Source organism: Oratosquilla oratoria, chromosome 24, assembly GCF_046742065.1.
Source record: "Oratosquilla oratoria isolate Oo_2021 chromosome 24, ASM4674206v1, whole genome shotgun sequence".
NCBI classification, from domain to species: domain Eukaryota; kingdom Metazoa; phylum Arthropoda; class Malacostraca; order Stomatopoda; family Squillidae; genus Oratosquilla; species Oratosquilla oratoria.
Genome location: NC_134800.1, coordinates 58,203,271 through 58,223,964, shown reverse-complemented (window position 1 = coordinate 58,223,964; position 20,694 = coordinate 58,203,271). Strand labels below are relative to the sequence as shown.

The window sequence follows — 20,694 nt, the reverse complement described above, 5'->3', positions numbered from 1 at the left end:
CCTCTTGAGGTAGGTCCGGATAACACGTACCGGGCATAGGACCATTTCTGCATGTTCGCCCCCTACAAAGTCGTCCAAGGAAGGAATACTAAAGGACCAGAATCTAGGGTCGGCTTTGGCCGGATCCTGGTTTTTGGCAACGAATTGGGGCAGAAAAGTGAAGGAGACCTCTTGCCATCCTTTCGAGTGGGCGACTCGATAAGAGATGGCATGCAACTCCCCGACCCTCTTGGAAGACGCCAGGGCCAAGAGAAAGACTGTCTTCAAGGTGAGGTCCTTGAAATTAGCATCTCGGAGGGGTTCGTAAGGGGGGCCCCGCAGAGCGTTGAGGACTAATGCCACATCCCATGGAGGAGAAGTGATCTCCCTGGGGGGGCATGATTTTCTGAAATGTCTGAAGAGCATGGAAATTTCTGGAGACAGGGCTAGATCCATGCCCTTCAGAGAAAACACCTGATTAAGAGCTGCCCTATAGCCCTGCACTGCCGAGAGGGAGATCTTGGACTTCTGGAGGAAGTGGAAGAAGGAGGCAATCAGAGGAATGGTGGCTTGCTCTGGGGCTATTGCTCGGGAGTGGCACCATTCTGCAAAAGCATTCCACTTCCCTTGATAAAGGGCAGCTGAGGAAGAGCGAATAGGGGAGGACATGTCTTCTGCCACTTCTTTGGGGAAACCCTTCTCTAGGAGGATCCGGACCATAGTCTGAACGCGTGAAGTGCCAGGGCTGACGGGTTCTTGTGCCAGGCCCCGTTGACTGGTTGATGTAGAAGGTCGGGTCTTCCCTGAAGGGCCAGGGGCTCCTCCACTGCTAGCTCGAGGGCGTCTGGAAACCATGGGGCTTCCGGCCACCAGGGAGCGATCAAAGTCATCCGAAGGTTGGATGCAGTTTGTACTCTCTGGAGCACCTTCTGGAGCAAGGGAAATGGTGGGAAAGCGTAGGTGTCGAGGTTGTCCCAGCTTTGCAGAAGAGCATCCTCTCCCGCTGCCAGCGGATCCGGGAGAGGGCTGAAATACACCGGGAGCTGGTGGTTCCATCTGGTGGCGAAAAGGTCCGCCAGAGGGGAGCCCCATTTGTTGATGAGGAAGGTCGCCACTTCCGGATGGAGGGACCACTCCGTGCTGATTACCTGACTCCTTCTGCTGAGGTGGTCCGCCCAGACATTCTTCTTCCCTGGGATGTAGCGAGCTCTGAGTGTCACTTGGAGGTTCTCGGCTAATAGGAGGATCTCCATAGTGAGATGGCAGAGGTCCTGGGAGACTGTGCCCCCCTGCTTGTTCAGGTAGGCTACTACCGAGGAATTGTCCGACATGATGCCCACAACTTTCCCCGAGATTTGACCCGAGAAGTGACGGAGAGCCAGCAGTACCGCTTTCAATTCTAGCCAGTTGATATGGGCTGTCCGCTCGACCGTGGACCAGGAACCGCTGACGTGATCGTCGTTGAGGTGGGCCCCCCAGCACTCCTTGGAGGCATCGGAGAAGAGGAGGACTTCGGGGGGAGATGGGCCGAGGGGCATCCCCACGAGCAGGTTGCACGGGTCCTTCCACCAGAGAAGAGAATGCTTGACCTCTCCAGTAAGGGTGATGTGTGTTGACGGGTGTTTCCCCTTAGCGGGGACCACTGGGACTTGAGGAGCCACGGTAGGGGTCGCATTCTCAGTCTGCTCCTGGGTATTAACCTCTCGACGGAGGCCATGTGGCCCAGGAGGACTTGGCACTGTTTGGCCGTGAGGAACCCGGTCGATAGTGCCTGCACGACGAGGGAAGAGAGATTCTGGATTCGCTTCTCTACTGGGAATGCCTGCATGAGGGAAGAGTCCAGAACCATACCCAGGTACGTGACTCTCTGTCTTGGAATGAAATCTGACTTCGTCTGGTTGACCGTGGAGCCCAATTTGCGGATGAAAGCTAGGACCGTCCCCAGGTGGTCGCGGCATAGCTGGGCGGAGTGTGCCAGGATCAGCCAATCGTCCAGGTAACGGAGTAGGCGAATCCCTCTGGAGTGGGACCACGCTGAGACGAGTATAGACGCCCTCACGGCCTCTGGGGTGTCCATCCGGAACTTCGTCAGGGAAAGGAACTTGTTGAGAGGAGACAGATCGATGACAGGTCTCCACCCCCCTGTAGCCTTTGGTACTAGGAATAGCCTCGAGTAGAACCCCGGGTCCGGAGTTGAGACTTCCTCGAGTGCTTTCTGGAGCAGAGTGGAGATTTCCTCCACTAGGGCCCGCCCGCGATCCGAGTCCGGATGGTAGTTGCTGACTTGGATGGGATAGGGGGAGAGGCTGGGGATGGTGTGAAAAGGAAGACGATAGCCTGCCTTGATAACCTGGATGGTCCAGTCCTCCGCCCCGGCAGCCTCCCATTCTCTCCAGTAGAGAGAGAGGCAACCTCCTATCCTGTGCGGGAGGGCAGGCGAGTTCCTAGAATTTCCTGCGTTGGGGTCCAGAGCCTCTATGATGTTTGCGCCCCTGTTCTCTATTGGGGAAGGGGCGGGGCTTTCCTGTCTGGGCTTTGGACTTCGAATGGGGAGGGGGCCCGTCTTCCCGCTTAGGGAGACGAAAAGGCTGCCTCTGCGTCTGAAAGGACCGAGGGGTCGATGGGGGGGTGGTCCTTGGCCTCGAGCTAGAGACGGCTGTTCTCTCGATGGCTCTGTTGTGTAGCAACTGGTTGGTGCTAGTGATTGCAGAGTCCACCACATCCGGGGGAATCAGCGTGTGGGTGAGCAGGGGGGCCCTCCTCAAAGGAGCATAAATCTCCCTGAGGAGGGGGTCACTGGGGTCCCCGAGGATGGTGTCTCTCCTGCGGGACTCGAAGTTGGCCCAGGACGTTGAGAGACAGGAAGCCTGATGCTTCAGGGCTCTGCTCGCGCTTGCCAAAAAAGCCTGGAGGTCGCATTCTTCCTGGGGTTGTAGTTCGGGTAAGAACTCCCTCGCCGAGGCAAGGAGGCGTTCTAGCCAGGAGTTCACCGCCAGGGACAGAGCCAGTGAATGAATGTGGTCGCTGACTTCCCTGCCGGAGAGGAGGACGTTTCGTCTGCGCAGCGACTCGGCGTCCGCCTTAACCAGCTCTGGTAACCTCGCCGGGATCGAGGCTGCTCTGAGGGTTGACCCCGATGGGGTGTAGAAGCGCTTCTGGTGTTCCAATGGGACCGGAAGCCAACGCGCCTTCTCGGTCGTCCTTGTTGCGAGAGCGTCGGAGGCCTGGGCCATGGCTCTCGCCGTCTGCGTACTCCATGGAAGGTGGAGGGGAGTAGGCTGGGCTTTCTGAGAGTTGGCCATCATGAAGATGTCAGACTCGAATGTGGCTTCCTCTTCTTTCGGGGGGCCCAGTCGATTCGCCCTCCGAACCCTCGCGAGGACGTCCGAGAAGGAAGGTGGGACCACCATCGAGGATTCCGACTGGGAAACGGGAGGGGAAAGGGAGCGTGCCCCCCCCCCTACGGCGCTGTGGACATCGTCGTCGGCGTAGGAGGGGTCGGCACGGGCAGAGAGGAACCGCACGCTACCATCCTCGTCACTGATGGGTTCAGGGGGGGGCTGAGCAAGTGGAAGCTGGTCGAGGGGGGCCCTTGGGGGCGGAGACTCCTCACGAGCTTCCGTGCGGTGCACGAACCGCGCTTGAGAAGCGCGGAAAAATTCCCGTTGGGCCTCCATCTGTTCCTTCAACGTAGTGACGAGTGAACAGAGAGTGGGGAGGAGGTCCGGGGAATGTCCTCTTGGAGGGTCCCGCCTGGGTGCGGATGGTCCGGGAGACGCCAGGGGGAGACTGCCTCCTCTGGACGAAGCTGAGTCACCTACGACGAACGCGCGTGTGGGTACACCTCGGGCTTCCTGCCCACCGGGCATAGAAAGGGTTCCGGTGATGACCCGGCTCGTCTGACGAGAGGTGGAAGGGGTGGGACTGGGGGTCACCCGAGAAGGAGAAGAGGCTGACGCGCTCCGAATCTCCGAACTCGGTTCCTTTGTCCGTGGGGGGGTGGAGCTGCCGGGTAGCATCGCGGGGCCGGCGGACGCATCCGGGAAAAAGCTCGTACCCGGGGGTAGTTCGCGGGGGCCAGAGGCGCGTGCCCGTCGAAATTAGCCCCCCCTTTGGGCAGGAACAGGAGACAATTTAGCCTGAGACTGACTCGGGTCGGCTATTGTACAACCTTTCCGTTTACTACGCTTAGGAGGGGGGAGACAACTGCCCGCGTCCTCCGCCGACGTAGCATGCCTTCTCTTTGTGTCGGGTGAGGGGGGAAGCCATCTTCCTTGCCCGCGTATTTTGACCCGTGGCTGCACCTTTCGGTGAGCATGAAAATACGCGGACCACTGCTTATCACCCCATTGAGCGCACGGGGATGAAGGGGAACATTCCAGATTCCGACAATGGATACACCAAGAGTGTGGGTCCACAGTTGTCGGTGGGAGAATAGCCCGGCAGCGAAATTCACCACGGGCGAAGGCACACATGCTATCGCGAACAACAACACTAGGACCAGATTCCATACTTACAGAGAAGCGGAGAATACCCGGTGGAGATTAAAGAGAGGGATAAAGGGAGGAACAGGGGTCTCAAGCGCTTCCAAGCAGGGGGAAGGCGGCGATGCAGGACGTTCCACACAAAGGACGCCGTTGGAAGGGTGTAGAAGGCCGATGCCGATTGCGTGCCTTGCGTTCGAGACAATCGAACGATGGCGGGATTGGCGCAGGAAATTAATTTCCTGATACAAGCACGGGAGCGGGGAAACGGTCCCCGAACTGGACTTCAGTGTTAGCCGGACTGTGAGAGATGTTGACTATTAAAATGGGACAGAAGAAAAAGAAGAGGACATGAAAAGAAGCTCAAAGAGGACAATTACGAAGATATTTGCAAAAGAATAGCTTCCCACATAGAGTGATTGATGTCTGGAACAAACTAAATGGTGAAACAGTGAGTGCCAAAAGTATACAAGATTTTAAGAATAAACTGGATGCAGAGATACGAAAATGGGTCACGACAAGCATAGCTTTCATCCCGTAAAATACAACTAGGTAAATCTCCCTTCCCAGTTTCATCTTCATCCACATTAACCATGAAAAAACCTTCCACTCCACATGTTTACTTATCTCATAATTTACTAGTATAGCCACCCCTTCTCTCCCTCATCCTCTCATCACTCCCGAGACCCTCTCAACTACACTCCCAAACTCAAACTTGTCCCTCCCTTTCAACTCAAGTTTCATTCAATGCCAACACATCCATCTTCTCACAAGCATACTGCCTATTTCTCTCATCTGTACCACATCCATGCACATTAAAAGACCCAAACTTTAGGGTTCTGGTTGGATAATGCCTCCCAGACCCTGTTATGTCTTTTTTTTTCTTTCCTAGGAATGGAGCTACAGAGAGATGTATGCCTAGTCCTATCCCCATCCCATTTTTGTCGCCTTTTACAACTCAAGTGGGAACACTTGGTGGCAGTATTTTCTCTCCCCTACCACAGGGTTCAGTGAAAATATAAATGTATATTCAGGATAGTATTAAGAGTGGGGGGGACAGCATAATGGAGAACAGTTGCAGTATAATAAAATAGCATCTTTTCTCTATTAACAGAGATTTCTTCTGTCAAAGACAAAATGATATGTGACTGATCTGTAGGGTTGCCCCATATTGACCCTAAAGTACCAGCTACGTATTACTGAACAACTCTTAATCCCACAATAACATGCTTCCAATACCCCAGACAGATACTTATATATGAATATATACATAAAACATTCATACCTGATCTGAGTCCTTAACAGATACTGCACTATCATTCAGAGATTCTGCACACAAAGAGGTTGTGAAGACAGACTTTGCTGATGATGTTGATGCAGCTGAATGTGCTAGACCCATGTACTGTTTAGTATGTGAAGATGAATCTCCAAAATTCTGCAGGTTTTCCAAGCCAGTCTCTGGACTAGAAAAATCTAAATTGAAGTTTGCTAGTGTGTTTTGTGAGGAAGCAGCTGACACAATATTTGCTTTCAAACTATAATTTGCTGACTTGTTTCGTAGACTTTCATGTTCTTGACTCAAGAACTCTTGACTACTTGTCAGCTCATCTGATGTTGAAGCTACAACTGGAGACTTGTTTTGCTGCTTCAGCTTCAGGGCATATTTTTGCTTGAATTCTTCTTGTTTTGCCCGTTGCTTAGCAAGTCGAGCTTCCCTAGCAGCCTGTGCACTCACTGTTGTCATTTCCTGGGAGTTACTAATGAAATCCTGTGATGATCCTAATTCAGAAGCTTCAGATTTTGCTGGAGATCCTGTTATTCCCTTTGGTTTGCAGTTTTCATGAAACAGCTCATCACTTCCTACCTCTTTCTTGATCTCTACTTTGTATTGTCTGGTATATGAAGATGACTTTCCAAAATCCTGCAGGTTATCTAGGCCAGTGTCTGAATTTGAAAAGCCTAATGAGAAGTTTGCTGCAGTTTTATGTGCAGAATCAACTGACACAGTATTAGTTTCACTACTAAAATTTGCCAATTTTTTTTGTGGACTTTCATATCCTTGACTCTCTTGACTACTTGTCAGCTCATCTGATGATGAAACTACAACTGGAGACTTGTTTTGCTGCTTCAGATTCAAAGCATATTTTAGTCTGAATTCTTTTTGTTTTGCCTTTTGTCTAACAAGTCGAGCTTCCCTAGCAGCCTGTGTGTTCATTGTTGTCATTTCCTGGGAGTTGTTACTCATGAAATCTTGTGATGATTCCACTTCAAAATTTTCAGATTTTGCTGGAGATACTGCAACTCCCTTTGGTTTGCAATTTTCATTAAATAGTTCATCACTTCCTACCTCCTTTTTTATCTTTACTTTGTTTGCTTTAGACCCTCTGTTAAAGTCAAAAGGTATTCTACAATTTTCATCTTCATGCTGCTCAAAGACCTCATTCTGGGAGAGGTCCCATCTTTGACTGTCCCCTCCAGCAACATTGATATTATGCCTCGGTTGTGAGATTTTCCCTGGAAATGACTGATTTTTCTCCATTACTCTGGTGTTACTGTCAACTAATGATAATTTAGCTTTAATGATTTCTGTTCTGCTTAATTTATTCAACTGTGGAATATCATTAGATTTTCTTTTATCAACTATTGAATCTTTTACTTCATATCTGTTCTTTACTAACCCTCCCTCACTTGCACTGGTCTCTGGATTTATACTACACAACTCCTGTTCTTTCTGCATTGATTGAATGGGTGAGACAGCTGGGATTAAATAGTTCAAAGATTTGCAAGGCTGTTTCATTTTGACTGGTATATTGGTTGGACTAGAGCTTGAGTAGCCTAACAAATTATTGCATACATTCCCTTTCGATGATTCTTCAACAGGTGAAACAACTGGACTAGAACTAAAATAGTCTATAGCTGGTGTAGACCTTTTATCCCTAATATTGAGTTTCACTGGAGAAGTAAAAGAACTTGAACTTGAGGAGTCTTGGTTATCACCACTAACATTTCCCTTTGGCTTCACATTAATACTGCTATGATTGGCTTCTTCTTCACTTGTGCAATCTGTTGAATCTTGTAAAATAATTCGTCTTCGTTTGCCCTTTCCAGTCCCTGTACCAACTTTCTTATAGTCCAAGTCCTCCGCTGCTGCCTGGAACAAATATATTTATTCAATACAATAACCAACTCATACATCTCATACTTAATCTTTCATACAAGTCCATCATCACAGCCAACTAATATTAACTTCTTGATCTGTTCCCAAATTATCTAATGTGTGCTTCATGCATGCAAAATGCCTAATCCAGTAGTACAGGAAGAAAAAATATGCTACATTCCATCAATCATTCTATCAGATGTACATATCCATACATGACCAATTACCTTTTGCATTATGGTGTCCTCAGCTAGCATATCATCTCCCATGTATTCAGTGTCATATTCTATGCAGTCATTACTTACAACAAAACTATCAGCATCATTCTGTAGATAATAAACGGAAAAATTACTCAGCAAAGAATTAGAACAATCAAGATTATACTGTTCATTTCCACATTAGTATAATCAAGATACTAGCCTATTCTATATACATATACATACACACCCATCCTACACCCTTACCACAACAATCTGATACCAATTCATTGCCCCTTCCATCTTTTAACTTCATGGATAAAGGATCATCCCTGTCCCCTGCCACACTGCTCAGCTCAAAGCTCAATAACACAGCCTATTCTAATTTTGATAAATTGCCCTATATGCATTAAACAACTTTAAAATCATGTCTGAACTCACATCCGAGCAAAAATCATCCACATCTGGCTGTGATAGTACATCCAAATAGGCATCCCCTACACTCCTCTTGTTCTGAAGACCCTCAGGACTTTTCACCGACTGTAGGTAGACTGCTTTCATGCTAAATAAAATATAAATTTGTTTGGTATAAGTTTCCTGCAAATGCTAAATAAAAACTTAGAATATAAGTATTCTGAATGTGAAACTGTGTACATACAGGCACACAAACACAGACACACAACACATACACAAATTCAAATCTAAATATACATACATATACAAGGGAGGTAGCCAAAGTCAAAAGGCATAATTCTACTCCTACCCATTTCATTCCTACCCATTTCATCCCCACCCACTCCACTCCCATCCACCATTCCTCCTTCCCTTTTATCTTGGTTCCTCCTGCATTTTGCCCAATGCCCTGGGTCAGAAGCAATGCAAGACACAGCACATCTACAGCAAAGCTATTTCATGCAGTAAAAGAGAACATAGGGAAAAAATCTTTTGGGCTTCATCAAAATATCATGTTGAAACACAAAGGCAAAAGCCGACAAGACTGTGAGAATCAACACCAGTGCAAGAAAAAGGCACTCAAAATAATGGAAGGGCGGGAGCCAACGAAAGATCCAGCTAGGAGGCTTATCCTTCCAGCCAGCAGCGTCACCACCATCCTCACCCGGACACTTGGGCGTTGTAACATTCAGGTAGTGGGCCAAAAGAGCTCTCTAGAAGGAGTGACAGCCAGGACTTGATGTGGGGAAAAAACGCTAGTGTCTACCGCATACCCTGTGCTGGATGTGATAGAGTATATATCGGCGAGACCTCCCGTGACCTGAAGACCCGGATCCGGGAGCATCGCTACGATTCCCGGAATAACATCACCACCAACGCCTGTGTTATCCACCGGAACACCAACGACCACCTGATGGATTGGGATAACGCAGAGCTTCTTTTTAGTGAACCAGACAGGGTGAGGAGGAAATGCCTGGAAGCGGCCGCCATTCAAAGCTTCAAAACCATTGAGCAGAACAGAGGCATGTTCAACATCGCCCCTCCTATCATCCATCTGTTACCCGCATTACACAAATGTATGAAATGTCCCCCTTAGTCCATTTCAACAAACTGTCCGAAATGTCCTCCTTTTTCTCCACCAAGTCCCTCCCGTCCCCTTCCCACACACACACCCCTCCGCCCTTCCACCTACCACCCACCCCTCCCTGATAACCTCTCCCAGTTCCTTCCCCGTCGGCCTATATGTACTCAGAGTGTTTGCCATATGTCTGTACTTGAAAAAGCTGTAACAAGCGAAACGTCATACCAATAAAGGTTTCGATCTCACATGGTGTTGATTCTCACAAAATATCATGTTGGAAGATACTAAGTATGAACTGATTGATATACTGAAGGAGAGGAAATATGTAATTTTCGCAGGAAAATTAATTTTTCCCTGATACAAACCTGAGGTACTCCTTACACTAGGATACTCTCGCGTAGCGCGAATATTTCTACTGCGAAATTAAAATCCTCACTCTGTGGGTCTGGGCAACGCTTATCCTCAGTAAGGGGCCCCATTGGGGCAAGGGGGGGGCCCTTGCCCTCCACCACAAGTCTCGCACACTATAACCATTCTCTGAGCCAGGTATGATTTAAGCACAAGGTTGTCAGGCAAGGAGAAGGAACTGTTTAGAGGGGTGGTTGAGGAGGGCCATTAAAGGTAAGGAGTACCTCAGGTTTGTATCAGGGAAAAATTAATTTTCCTGCGAAAATTACATTTGTTCCGAAGAATACAAACTCTTCGGTACTCCTTACACTAGGAGACTCGGACTTAGGAGGGAAGGAAGTTGTTATCTAGCCTGGGAAACCGCTGTAAGGAAAATCTAGTGTGCTAAGACTATGTTGACCAGACCCCTATACATTCCCCTCACTTTGAAGTGCACCCCTTTCTGTTCCCTGGAGTGGAGACAGAAAGGTTATAATCACTTTTGTACCACTGAAGGGCTTGAATTGATTCCCTTGGAATGCTAGAGAGCCCGCAGGTGAGGTAAGGGAATGTAAGAGTATGAGAAGGACTTTAGAAAGTTATCCCTGAAGTTGCCGAGCCAGAACCTGGATGAGTTGTCAGGGTCGGCTGTGTGCTCTTGAGGAGGGGTATATCATTTTCAGGACTTCTTGGGTGGCCACTATGGGGCCCAAAGATAAGTTCCCTAAAGATTCCCGCATAACTTCTTTGAGGTAAAAGGAAGTGAACGTATTCTGGCTTTTCCATATACCTGCTTGAAGAACCTGGTTGACTGACCGATTCTTTCTGATGACTAGGGAGGTCCCTACTGCCCTCAGGTCATGGGCAATCTGTGTGGTCCATGTCGCAGGCTCTGCGGATGACTTCCATTGTCCAGTAAGAAAAGGAATTCTTAGTGATGGGCTACCTTTAGTAGAGATGAACAACCACTTTAATTCTGGTCGAAGATGTTCGGTTCTCTTGAGGTAGGTCCGGATGGCTTGTACCGGGCATAGAACTGTTTCAGTCTATTCTCCCCCTGCAAATTCGTCTAAGGATGGAACACTAAAGGACCAGAATCTAGGGTCGGATTTGGCAGGATCTTTGTTTTGGCAATGAATTGAGGCATGAAAGTGAAGGAGACCTCTTTCCATCCTTTGGAATGGGCGACTCTATAAGAGATGGCATGTAACTCCCCTACTCTCTTGGAAGATGCCAGGGCTAGCAGAAAAAACTGTCCTCTAGGAGAGGTCCTTCAGATGTGCCTCTCGGAGAGGTTCGTAAGGGGGACCCCTCAGAGAGTTCAGGACTAATGCCACATCCCGCGGAGGAGAACTGATTTCCCTGGGGGGGGGCATGATCTTTGAAGTGCCTGAAGAGCATGGAAATTTCCTGTGAAAGGGTTAGGACCATGCCCTTCAGAGAAAACACCTGATTTAGAGCTGCCCTATAGCTTTGTACTGCCGAGAGGGAGATCTTCCTGGACTTCCTGAGGACGTGGAAGGAGGCGATCTCAGGAATGGTGGCTCGAACTGGGACTAACTTCCTGGAGTGGCACCATTTGCAAAGGCGCATTTCCCTTGATAAAGGTTAGCTGAGGAAGAGCAAATAGGAGCGGACATGTCCTCAACCACTTCTCTGGGAAAACCCTTCTTTAGGAGGATCTGGACCATAGTCTGAACGCGTGAAGATTGAGTGCTGAAGGGTTCTTGTGTCAAGGCCCGTTGATGGGTGGATACAGAAGATCTGGTCTTCCCTGAAGGGCCAGAGGCTCGTCTACTGCTAGCTCGAGGGTGTCCGGAAACCATGGGGCTTCGGGCCACCAAGGAGCGATCAAAGTCATCCGAAGGTAGGATGCGTGTCTTGCTCTGAGGTACCTTCTGGAGCAAGGGAAATGGTGGGAAAGCGTAGGAGTCCAGGTTGTCCCAACTGTGCAGAAGAGCGTCTTCTCCTGCTGTCAGAGGATCCAGGAAAGGGCTGAAATATTGGGAGTTGGTGATTCCATCTCATTGCAAAAAGGTCCACTAGAGGGGAGCCCCATTTGCTGAGGATGAAGTTCGCTACCTCTCGATAGAGGGACCATTCTGTGTTGATTATCTGATTCTTCCTGCCGAGGTGGTCCGCCCAGACATTCCTCTTCCCCGGGATGTAACGGGCTTTGAGTGACACCTGGAGATTCTTGGCTAGGTTGAGGATGTCCATCATCAGAAGGCATAGTTCCTGGGAGACTGTGCCCCCCTTGCTCGTTCAGGTAGGCTACTACCGAGGAATTGTCCGACATTATGCCCACTACTTTTCCTGAGACTTGATCCTTGAAGTGACGGAGAGCCAGGAGTACTGCTTTCAACTCAAGCCAATTGATATGGGCTGTCCGCTCGACTGTGGACCAGGAACCGCTGATGTGATCGTCGTTGAGGTGGGCTCCCCAGCCCTCCTTGGAGGCATCGGAGAACAGGAGGACTTCGGGGGGAGATGGGCCGAGGGGCATCCCCATGAGAAGGTTGCATGGGCCTTCCACCAGAGAAGAGAATCCTTGACTTCTTCGGTGAGGGAGATGTGTTGTAGGGGTTCTCCCTCTTGCGGGGCCCACTGAGACTTGAGGAGCCACTGTAGTGGTCGCATTCTTTGTCTACTCCAGGGGATTAATTTCTCTATGGAGGCCATATGGCCCAGGAGGATTTGGCATTGTGTAGCCATCAGGAACCTGGTCGATAGTGCCTGTGCAACTAGAGAAGCGAGATTCGGGATCCCCTTTCCTACTAGGAAGGATTCCATTAGGGAGGAGTCCAGGACCATACCCAGGTACGTGACTCTCTGTTCTGGAAAGAAATCTGACTTTTCCCGGGTTGACTACTGTGCCCAATTTCAGGACAAAGGTTAGGACCATTCTGAGGTGTTCTGGCATAGCTGGGCGGAATGCATCTTGGAGGTCCAGCGACACCATGAAGTTCCCTTCCCTGATAGACGCCCTTACGGACTCTGGGGTGGCCATTCGGAACTTCGTCAAGGAAAAGGAACTTGTTGAGTGGAGACAAATAGATGACTGGTCTCCACACCCCTGTTGTCTTTTCTACTAGGAATAGCCGTAAGAAGAGCCCTGGGTCCGGAGTCGAGACTTCCACTAAAGTTCCTGTCTGGAGCAGAACGGAGGATTCCTCCGCTAGGGCCGCCTGCGAGCCGAGTCCGGGTGGAAGCTGCTGACTTGGATGGGATAGAGGGAGAGGTTTGGGACAGTGGAAAAGGGAAGACAATAGCCCGTCTTAATGACTCAGTAGGTCCAGTCTTCCGCCCTGGCCTCTTCCCATGCTCTCCAGTAGAGGGAGAGGCAACCCCCTATCTTGTGCGGAGGGGCTGGCGAATTCCTAGGAGTCCTGTGGGGGAGTCCAGAGCCTCTATAATGTTTGCGTCTAGGATCTCGGAGTCCACCATATCCGGGGGAATCAGCGTGTGGGTGAGCATAAATCTCCCTGAGGAGGGGGTCACTGGGGTCCCCGAGGATGGTGTCTCTCCTGCGGGACTCGAAGTTGGCCCAGGACGTTGAGAGACAGGAAACCTGATGCTTCAGGGCTCTGCTCGCGCTTGCCAAAAAGCCTGGAGGTCGCATTCTTCCTGGGGTTGTAGTGCGGGTAAGAACTCCCACGCCGAGGCAAGGAGGCGTTCTAGCCAGGAGTTCACCGCCAGGGACAGAGCCAGTGATTGAAGGTGGTCGCTGACTTCCCTGCCAGAGAGGAGGACGTTTCGCCTGCGCAGCGACTCGGCGTCCGCCTAACCAGCTCTGGTAACCTCGCCTGGATCGAGGCTGCTCCGAGGGTTGACCCCGATGGGGTGTAGAAGCGCTTCTGGTGTTCCAATGGGACCGGAAGCCAACGCGTCTTCTCGGTCGTCCTTGTTGCGAGAGCGTCGGAGGCCTGGGCCATGGCTCTCGCCGTCTGCGTACTCCATGGAAGGTGGAGGGGAGGAGGCTGGGCTTTCTGAGAGTTGGCCGTCATGAAGATGTCAGACTCGAATGTGGCTTCCTCTTCTTTCGGGGGGCCCAGTCGATTCGCCCTCCGAACCCTCGCGAGGACGTCCGAGAAGGAAGGTGGGACCACCATCGAGGATTCCGACTGGGAAACGGGAGGGGAAAGGGAGCGTGGCCCCCCCCCCCCTACGGAGCTGTGGACATCGTCGTCGGCGTAGGAGGGGTCGGCACGGGCAGAGAGGAACCTCACGCTACCATCCCGGTCACTGATGGGTACAGAGGGGGGCCGAGCAAGTGGAAGATGGTCGAGGGGGGCCCTTGGGGGCGGTGACTCCTCACGAGCTTCCGTGCGGTGCACGAACCGCGCTTGAGAAGCGCGGAACGGGGCCGGCGGACGCATCCGGGAAAAATCTCGTACCCGGGGGGGTTCGCGGGGGCTAGCGCGTGCCCGTCGGAGCTAACCACCCTTTGGGCAGGAACAGGAGACAAGTGGCCTGAGACTGACTCGGGGCGGCTATTGTACAACCTTTCCGTTTACTACGCTTAGGAGGGGGGAGACAACTGCCCTCGTCCTCCGCCGACGTAGCATGCCTTCTCCTTGTGTCGGGTGAGGGGGGAAGCCATCTAGAAACACCGCATCCGCAACCTCGTCCCTGATCTCTGTCCCTGTGAGCAAAGGGCATGGGAAGGGCACCGTTGATCACCCGGCTCTTCCTACGGTGGGTGTTGTGCGTACTGCGGGATTCCTGAGTAGAAGAGACTAAGGGGCTCTTTGCCCCCCCCCCTTTGTCCGTGCCGGCGTCGAGTTTCGGGGGCAGCCGCAAGCGACCACATCCGGGAAAAATGTCATACAGGAACGGTAGCTAGCGGTGGCTTGACGCGCATGTCCGACTACGCTAACCGTCCTTTGTTGAAGGAAGAGGACAACTTGGCCTGAGAATGACTCGAAGTGGCGTTGTACCACCTTCCTGGCGACTGTTGAGGTTCTGGGATGGGCGAGGGCAAGCCGCAAGCGACCTCATCCGGGAAAAGCTCGTACAGGAACGGTAGCTAGAGGTGGCCTGAGGCGCATGTCCATCTACGCTAACCGTCCAGGTTTAAAGGAATAAAGGACAACTTGGCTTCCTGTCTACTACGCCGTGGAGGAGGGAGAGAATTGCTCGTCTCCTCCGAAGCCGTAGGCCGCCTTCCCTTGTTTTTGGGGGGGTGAAGAGGGAAGCCATTTTCTATGCATGCGCACCTTCCCCCTTATCTCCCTTCGGCGAAACCACAACAATACTGGAACCAGATTCCATACTTACAGTGAAGGGTAGGATACCCGGTGGCGGTTAAGGGAATAACACAGGGAATGGAGAAGCACTTAATAATTCCAGGACACAGGATGGCGTAGGGAAAACCCCGATGAAATTGAAGGACGACGAACTCCTTAGCGTCCTTAGAGTGAGCTGGCGACAATCGAAGCGGATTGCTTGATTTTCGGCACCGACGTAAACATAGAACCCCTGAGTAAGCAACGGTTCGCTGCCGCGCCAATAAAGGAATTTGACTGAGAATCGGCCCATTAAGGGGGAAACCGATAAAAACTAAACATGCAGTAGAGAGATGTTAACGCGCTCACTACTGCGAAGAGAATGGTTATAGTGTGCGAGACTTGTGGTGGAGGGCAAGGGCCCCCCCCTTGCCCCAATGGGGCCCCTTACTGAGGATAAGCGTTGCCCAGACCCACAGAGTGAGGATTTTAATTTCGCAGTAGAAATATTCGCGCTACGCGAGAGTATCCTAGTGTAAGGAGTACCGAAGAGTTTGTATTCTTCGGAACAAACAGTAATTATGGGTGATTTTTACTGAAAAAAAAAAAAAAATGTTGGGAAGAAATGACAGTAAAGGGTGGAGAAGACATATGAGGCAGCATGCTACTCGATATGACCATTGAATACACAATGACTCAGTGGATAAAGGAAAATACCAGATACAGAAACAATGAGGAACCATCGAGACTGGATTTAATACTTACGTCAGAACCTGAAATTGTACACAAAATAGATTACAAAACACCAATAGGAAAGACTGACCATGTACTAATAGAATTCGAGCTAAAAGAGCAAATAGACCTAAGAAGAAATGAGAAACATAGAATAGGAAGACCAGATGTACAACAAAACGAATTTTGAGAAACTTAAAAAATTCTTTCGCAATGCAAACTGGGAAAAATTCCTATAGGAAGAAACAAGGACGGAAGAGAAATGGAATATACTAAAAGAAATTTATGAGGGAGTGAACAAATATGTACCTCAACAAAAACAAAAGAGTATACATAAAGAACTGGTACAACAAAAAATGCAGTGAAGCTAAGAATAAAAGAGACAAAGCCAGGAAAAAATGGAAAAAGACAAAAAAAATATGAGCGAATGGCAAACATACATCAAACTAAGAAACAATTATGTAAAAATACGCAAAGAAAAGAGAAACAATGAAAAAGAAATAATAGAAAAATGCAAGGAACAACCTTAATTATTTTACAGATATGTGAATGGTAAACTAAAAAAACAAACAAGAAATATAAAAGCTGCACCAAGGAAGTCATGAATATACAGAACAAGAAATGGCAGAAATTATGAGCACTCATTTCAAGTCGGTATTCACAATCAAGAACTCGCCTAACTGTGAGGAAATAGACAGAAATCCCCTAATGAAAGAAATAACTGTAACAAAGAAGGAAATCAGCAACCAAATAAAAAACCTTGATGTCAGAAAATCACATGGTCCAGATGGAATTATAAATTGGATAATGAAAGAATGCATAGAGGAGTTAACAGATAAAATACACAATATAATCAAATGCTCGCTCAAAGAAGGAAAGGTACCACAAGACTGGAAAAATGCCAATGTTGTACCAATATATAAAGGAGGAAACAAGGAAAATCCAACTAACTGCAGACCAGTCTCCCTAACAAGCATACATACATACATACATATACCAAGGCTTTTTCTCCCTTACAAGGGGGGTAGCCAAAAAGAAAAAGGCATAAAATCATTCCCATCCATTCCATCCCTGAATACACTCCACACCCCTCCACCCTCCCTCTTATCTTAGCACCTCCTGAATGACGGGTCATCCCTGCACCTTGTCCACTGCCCTGGGTCAGAAGCAGTGTCGCAAGACACAGCACATCCACAGCAAGGCCGCTTCATTAAATCGGCGACCCCCCCTCTCCGTCCCGCCATTGCATAAAATGAGAGGACGGGGAGAAATCCCTTCGGGCTGCGTCAAATTTTGCTCACACATACTGCCTCATCCCCCATCCACCCGCCCATTCCACCTCATGCTATCACATCATCATCCATATACAACCATTCTCCGTTCACCCGTCTTCTGTCCTCTCCCGTCCTTCCTCAACAGACATTCCCCTCTTCCCCAAAGCCCCCTTCACCCCATCCATCCACCTCATCCTAGGACGTCCCCTCATGTTCAATCCCTCCACATCTGCCTTCCACACCTCTTTTACTAGTCTTTCTTCACTCATTCTTTCCATGTGTCCAAAACATCCTAATATTCTTTCATCAACCCTATCTCCCAGCTCCCTTTCCACCCCCGTTCTCCTCCTCACCTCCTAATTTCTCACTCTATCTAGCCTAGTAACCCCCATCATACTTCTCAGACACCTCATCTCAAACACATTCAAACTCCTTCTCTCTTCTTCTCTTATGTTCCATGTGACGGGGATTGGGACTAGGCATCCTTCTCCTTGTAGCCCCACAGGGGAAATTCCTAAAAAAAAAGAAAAGAAGGCCCTAACAAGCACAGTAGCAAAAATATGTGAAAAGGTAATCAGAAAGTAGATGGGTTAAACACCTGGAAGAAAAAACTATACTGAACCCAAAGCAATTTGGATTTAGACAAGGAAGATCATGTACAACAAACCTGATCTGCTTTTATTCGAGACTAATAGAAATAATACAAGAGAGGGATGGATGGGCAGACTGCCTATCTAGACCTACAAAAAGTATTTGATAAGGTACCACACAAGAAATTAATAAGAAAAATAGAATCAATAGGTGGCACCGGAGGGGAATTATTTGAATGGATGGAGGACTTCCTGACTGGGAGAAAAATGAGGGTAGTAATTCGAGAGAAATACTCCAAGTGGGAAGAAATGATAATTGGTGTCCCACAGGGGTCAGTGCTGGCTCCAATTATGTTTCCCATATATATGACATGGATAGAGTTGAATGTTATATGAATTTCTTTGCAGATGACGCAAAAATACTGAAGAAGGTAAGAGCAGAGAACTGTGAATCATTACAATCAGACCTGGACAAAATCTGGAAATGGACTCAAAAGTGGGAAGTGAACTTCAATATCAAGAAATGTAGTATAATGGAGTTTGGAAAAAGTACATATACATACATACATATACCAAGGCTTTGTGTTAGCGGGGTATGTTGTACATCATACCATTATCGTACATTGTAATTGTGTGTTGCTTATTAGGGGAATTATATGTTTCCCCCGCTTTATAAAATTGTCATATGTTTTGTTTGTTGTTTTATTATTTATTGTAATTATGTGTAATCATTGTGTATATTGTAATTATATTGGATATCGCATAATGCGATGCATGTCTGTTTGCGCCAAAAATTGGTGGCGTGGCGTCAGTTGAAAGCCAGCTCTCGTTGTATACACACGTATTAGTTGTCAGTATCAGAGATTACAGTGTGTTTCCTACAATTGACTTTTATTTAGTAGCCACTCAACACATTTTGGTGGCCCTTACAAGGGAGGTAGCCAAAAGGGAAAAGGCATAAAATCATTCCCACCCATTCCATCCCTGAATACACTCCACACCCCTCCACCCTCCCTCTTATCTTGGCACCTCCTGGATGACGGGTCATCCCTGCACCCTGTCCACTGCCCTGGGTCAGAAGCAGTGTCGCAAGACACAGCACATCCACAGCAAGGCCGCTTCATTAAATCGGTGACCACCCCCTCTCTGTACCCCCATTGCATAAAAGGAGATGGGGAGAAATCCCTTCAGGCTGTGTCAAATTTTGCTCACACATACTATCTCACCCCCCATCCCCCCACCCATTCCACCTCATGCATCACATCATCCATATACAACCATTCTCCATTCACCCCTAACTTCTGTCCTCTCCCGTCCTTCCTCAACAGACATTCCCCTCTTCCCCAAAGCCCCCTTCACCCCATCCATCCACCTCATCCTAGGACGTCCCCTCATGTTCACTCCCTCCACATCTGCCTTCCACACCTTTTTTACTAGTCTTTCTTCACTCATTCTTTCCATGTGTCCAAACCATCCTAATATTCTTTCATCAACCCTATTTCCCAACTCCCTTTCCACCCGTTCTCCTCCTCACCTCCTCACTTCTCACTCTATCTAGCCTAGTAACCCCCATCATACTTCTCAGACACCTCATCTCAAACACATTCAAACTCCTTTCTTCCTCTCTAATGCTCCATGTTTCTGCTCCATACAGTGCTGTTGGCACAATCACTCCTTCATATAGTCTCCTCTTAGTATCTATTCCCAAAATGTCTATTCCTCATTACACTCTTTAATCCACCAAGGCATTTACTCGCTTCTCTCAATCTACATTCTACCTCCACCTTCACTCCACCTTTTCCTGCCACATTTGCTACCCAAGTATCTAAAACTATCCACTTCCTCCAGTCGCTCTCCCTTAATATTCACTTCCAGTCTACTGCCACTTTCACCCCTTGTACATCTCATCACCTTACTTTTACCCACATTTATCTTTAGCTTTCTTCTATCACATACTCTCCCAAACTCTGCCACCAACTTCCTCAATCCCTCCTCCGATCCTGCTACAAGCAAAGTGTCATCCGCAAACAACAACTGGCTCACCTCCCACTTTTCTCCATTTTCTTTAACCATCTCCAATCCCTGACCCACTACCCTTGCATTTACCTCTCGCACTACCCCATCCATGTATAAGTTGAACAGCCAGGGCCACATAACGCATCCTTGACGAAGTCCCACCTTTACCTCGAACCACTCACTCTCTCCATTTCTAATCCTGACACAAGCTCTACTACTCTCATAAAAACTCTTGACAGCTCCCAGAAGCTTTCCTCCTATCCCGTATATCTGCATAACCTCCCACAGTGCCTTCCTGTCTACCTGTCATAAGCCTTTTCCAGATCCATAAAAGCCCAAAAAACATCCTTCCCCTTTCCTATAGCTTTCTCACATATCTGTCTTACCACAAAGATCTGATCTACACAACCTCTACCTGTCCTAAATCCACACTGTTCCTCACCAATTACTCCTTCTGTTCCTCTCCTAATCCTTTCAATCAAGATCCTCCCATAAGCCTTCCCAACTACACTTAACAAGCTAATCCCTCTGAAAGTACTACATTCACACTTGTCCCCTTTTCTCTTGCAGAGGAACTATACAGGCACTCCTCCAGTCCTTCGGCACTCTACCCTCTTCAGCAAACATTAAATAACCTCACCAACCAGTCCACCATCACTGTACCTCCCTTTTTCGGACATTCTGCATGGCATCCATCCAGACCAGGTGCCTTACCTGCTTTCATCATCTTAATAACTGCCTTCACTTCATCCTTATTTCTCCTCCACTTTCCTCACAATACATACATACATACATATACCAAGGTTTTTTCCCCCGTACAAGGGAGGTAGCCAAAAAGGAAAAGGCATAAAATCATTCCCATCCATTCCATCCCTGAATACACTCCACACCCCTCCACCCTCCCTCTTATCTTAGCACCTCCTGGATGATGGGTCATCCCTGCACCTTGTCCACTGCCCTGGGTCCGAAGCAGTGTCGCAGGACACAGCAAGGCCGCTTCATTAAGGGGGTTGACTCTCATTTCGGTGATTTGCTCGATCGGATTATGCATTTCTGGTCCTCCCAACCTTATTTTTTTATGTAAGACAATGGAAATTTAACACAATGTGCAGGGAA

General features: G+C 48.7%; 1 protein-coding gene across 3 annotated transcripts in view; it reads right to left on the bottom strand.

Moving 5' to 3' along the window:
• Fancm (FA complementation group M) overlaps window positions 1-20,694 on the bottom strand; it is a 90,588-nt gene that overhangs the window by 22,127 nt on the left and 47,767 nt on the right. For 2 of the 3 annotated variants that reach the window (XM_076208195.1, XM_076208197.1), the window contains exons 19-21: window positions 8,259-8,379; window positions 7,848-7,946; window positions 5,749-7,614 (exon numbers count right to left, since the gene is read on the bottom strand). In XM_076208195.1, coding sequence (XP_076064310.1) covers window positions 5,749-7,614; window positions 7,848-7,946; window positions 8,259-8,379 — 2,086 coding nt within the window. The remainder of the gene's footprint in view (window positions 1-5,748; window positions 7,615-7,847; window positions 7,947-8,258; window positions 8,380-20,694) is intronic. The other variant, XM_076208196.1, reaches the window with a different exon arrangement.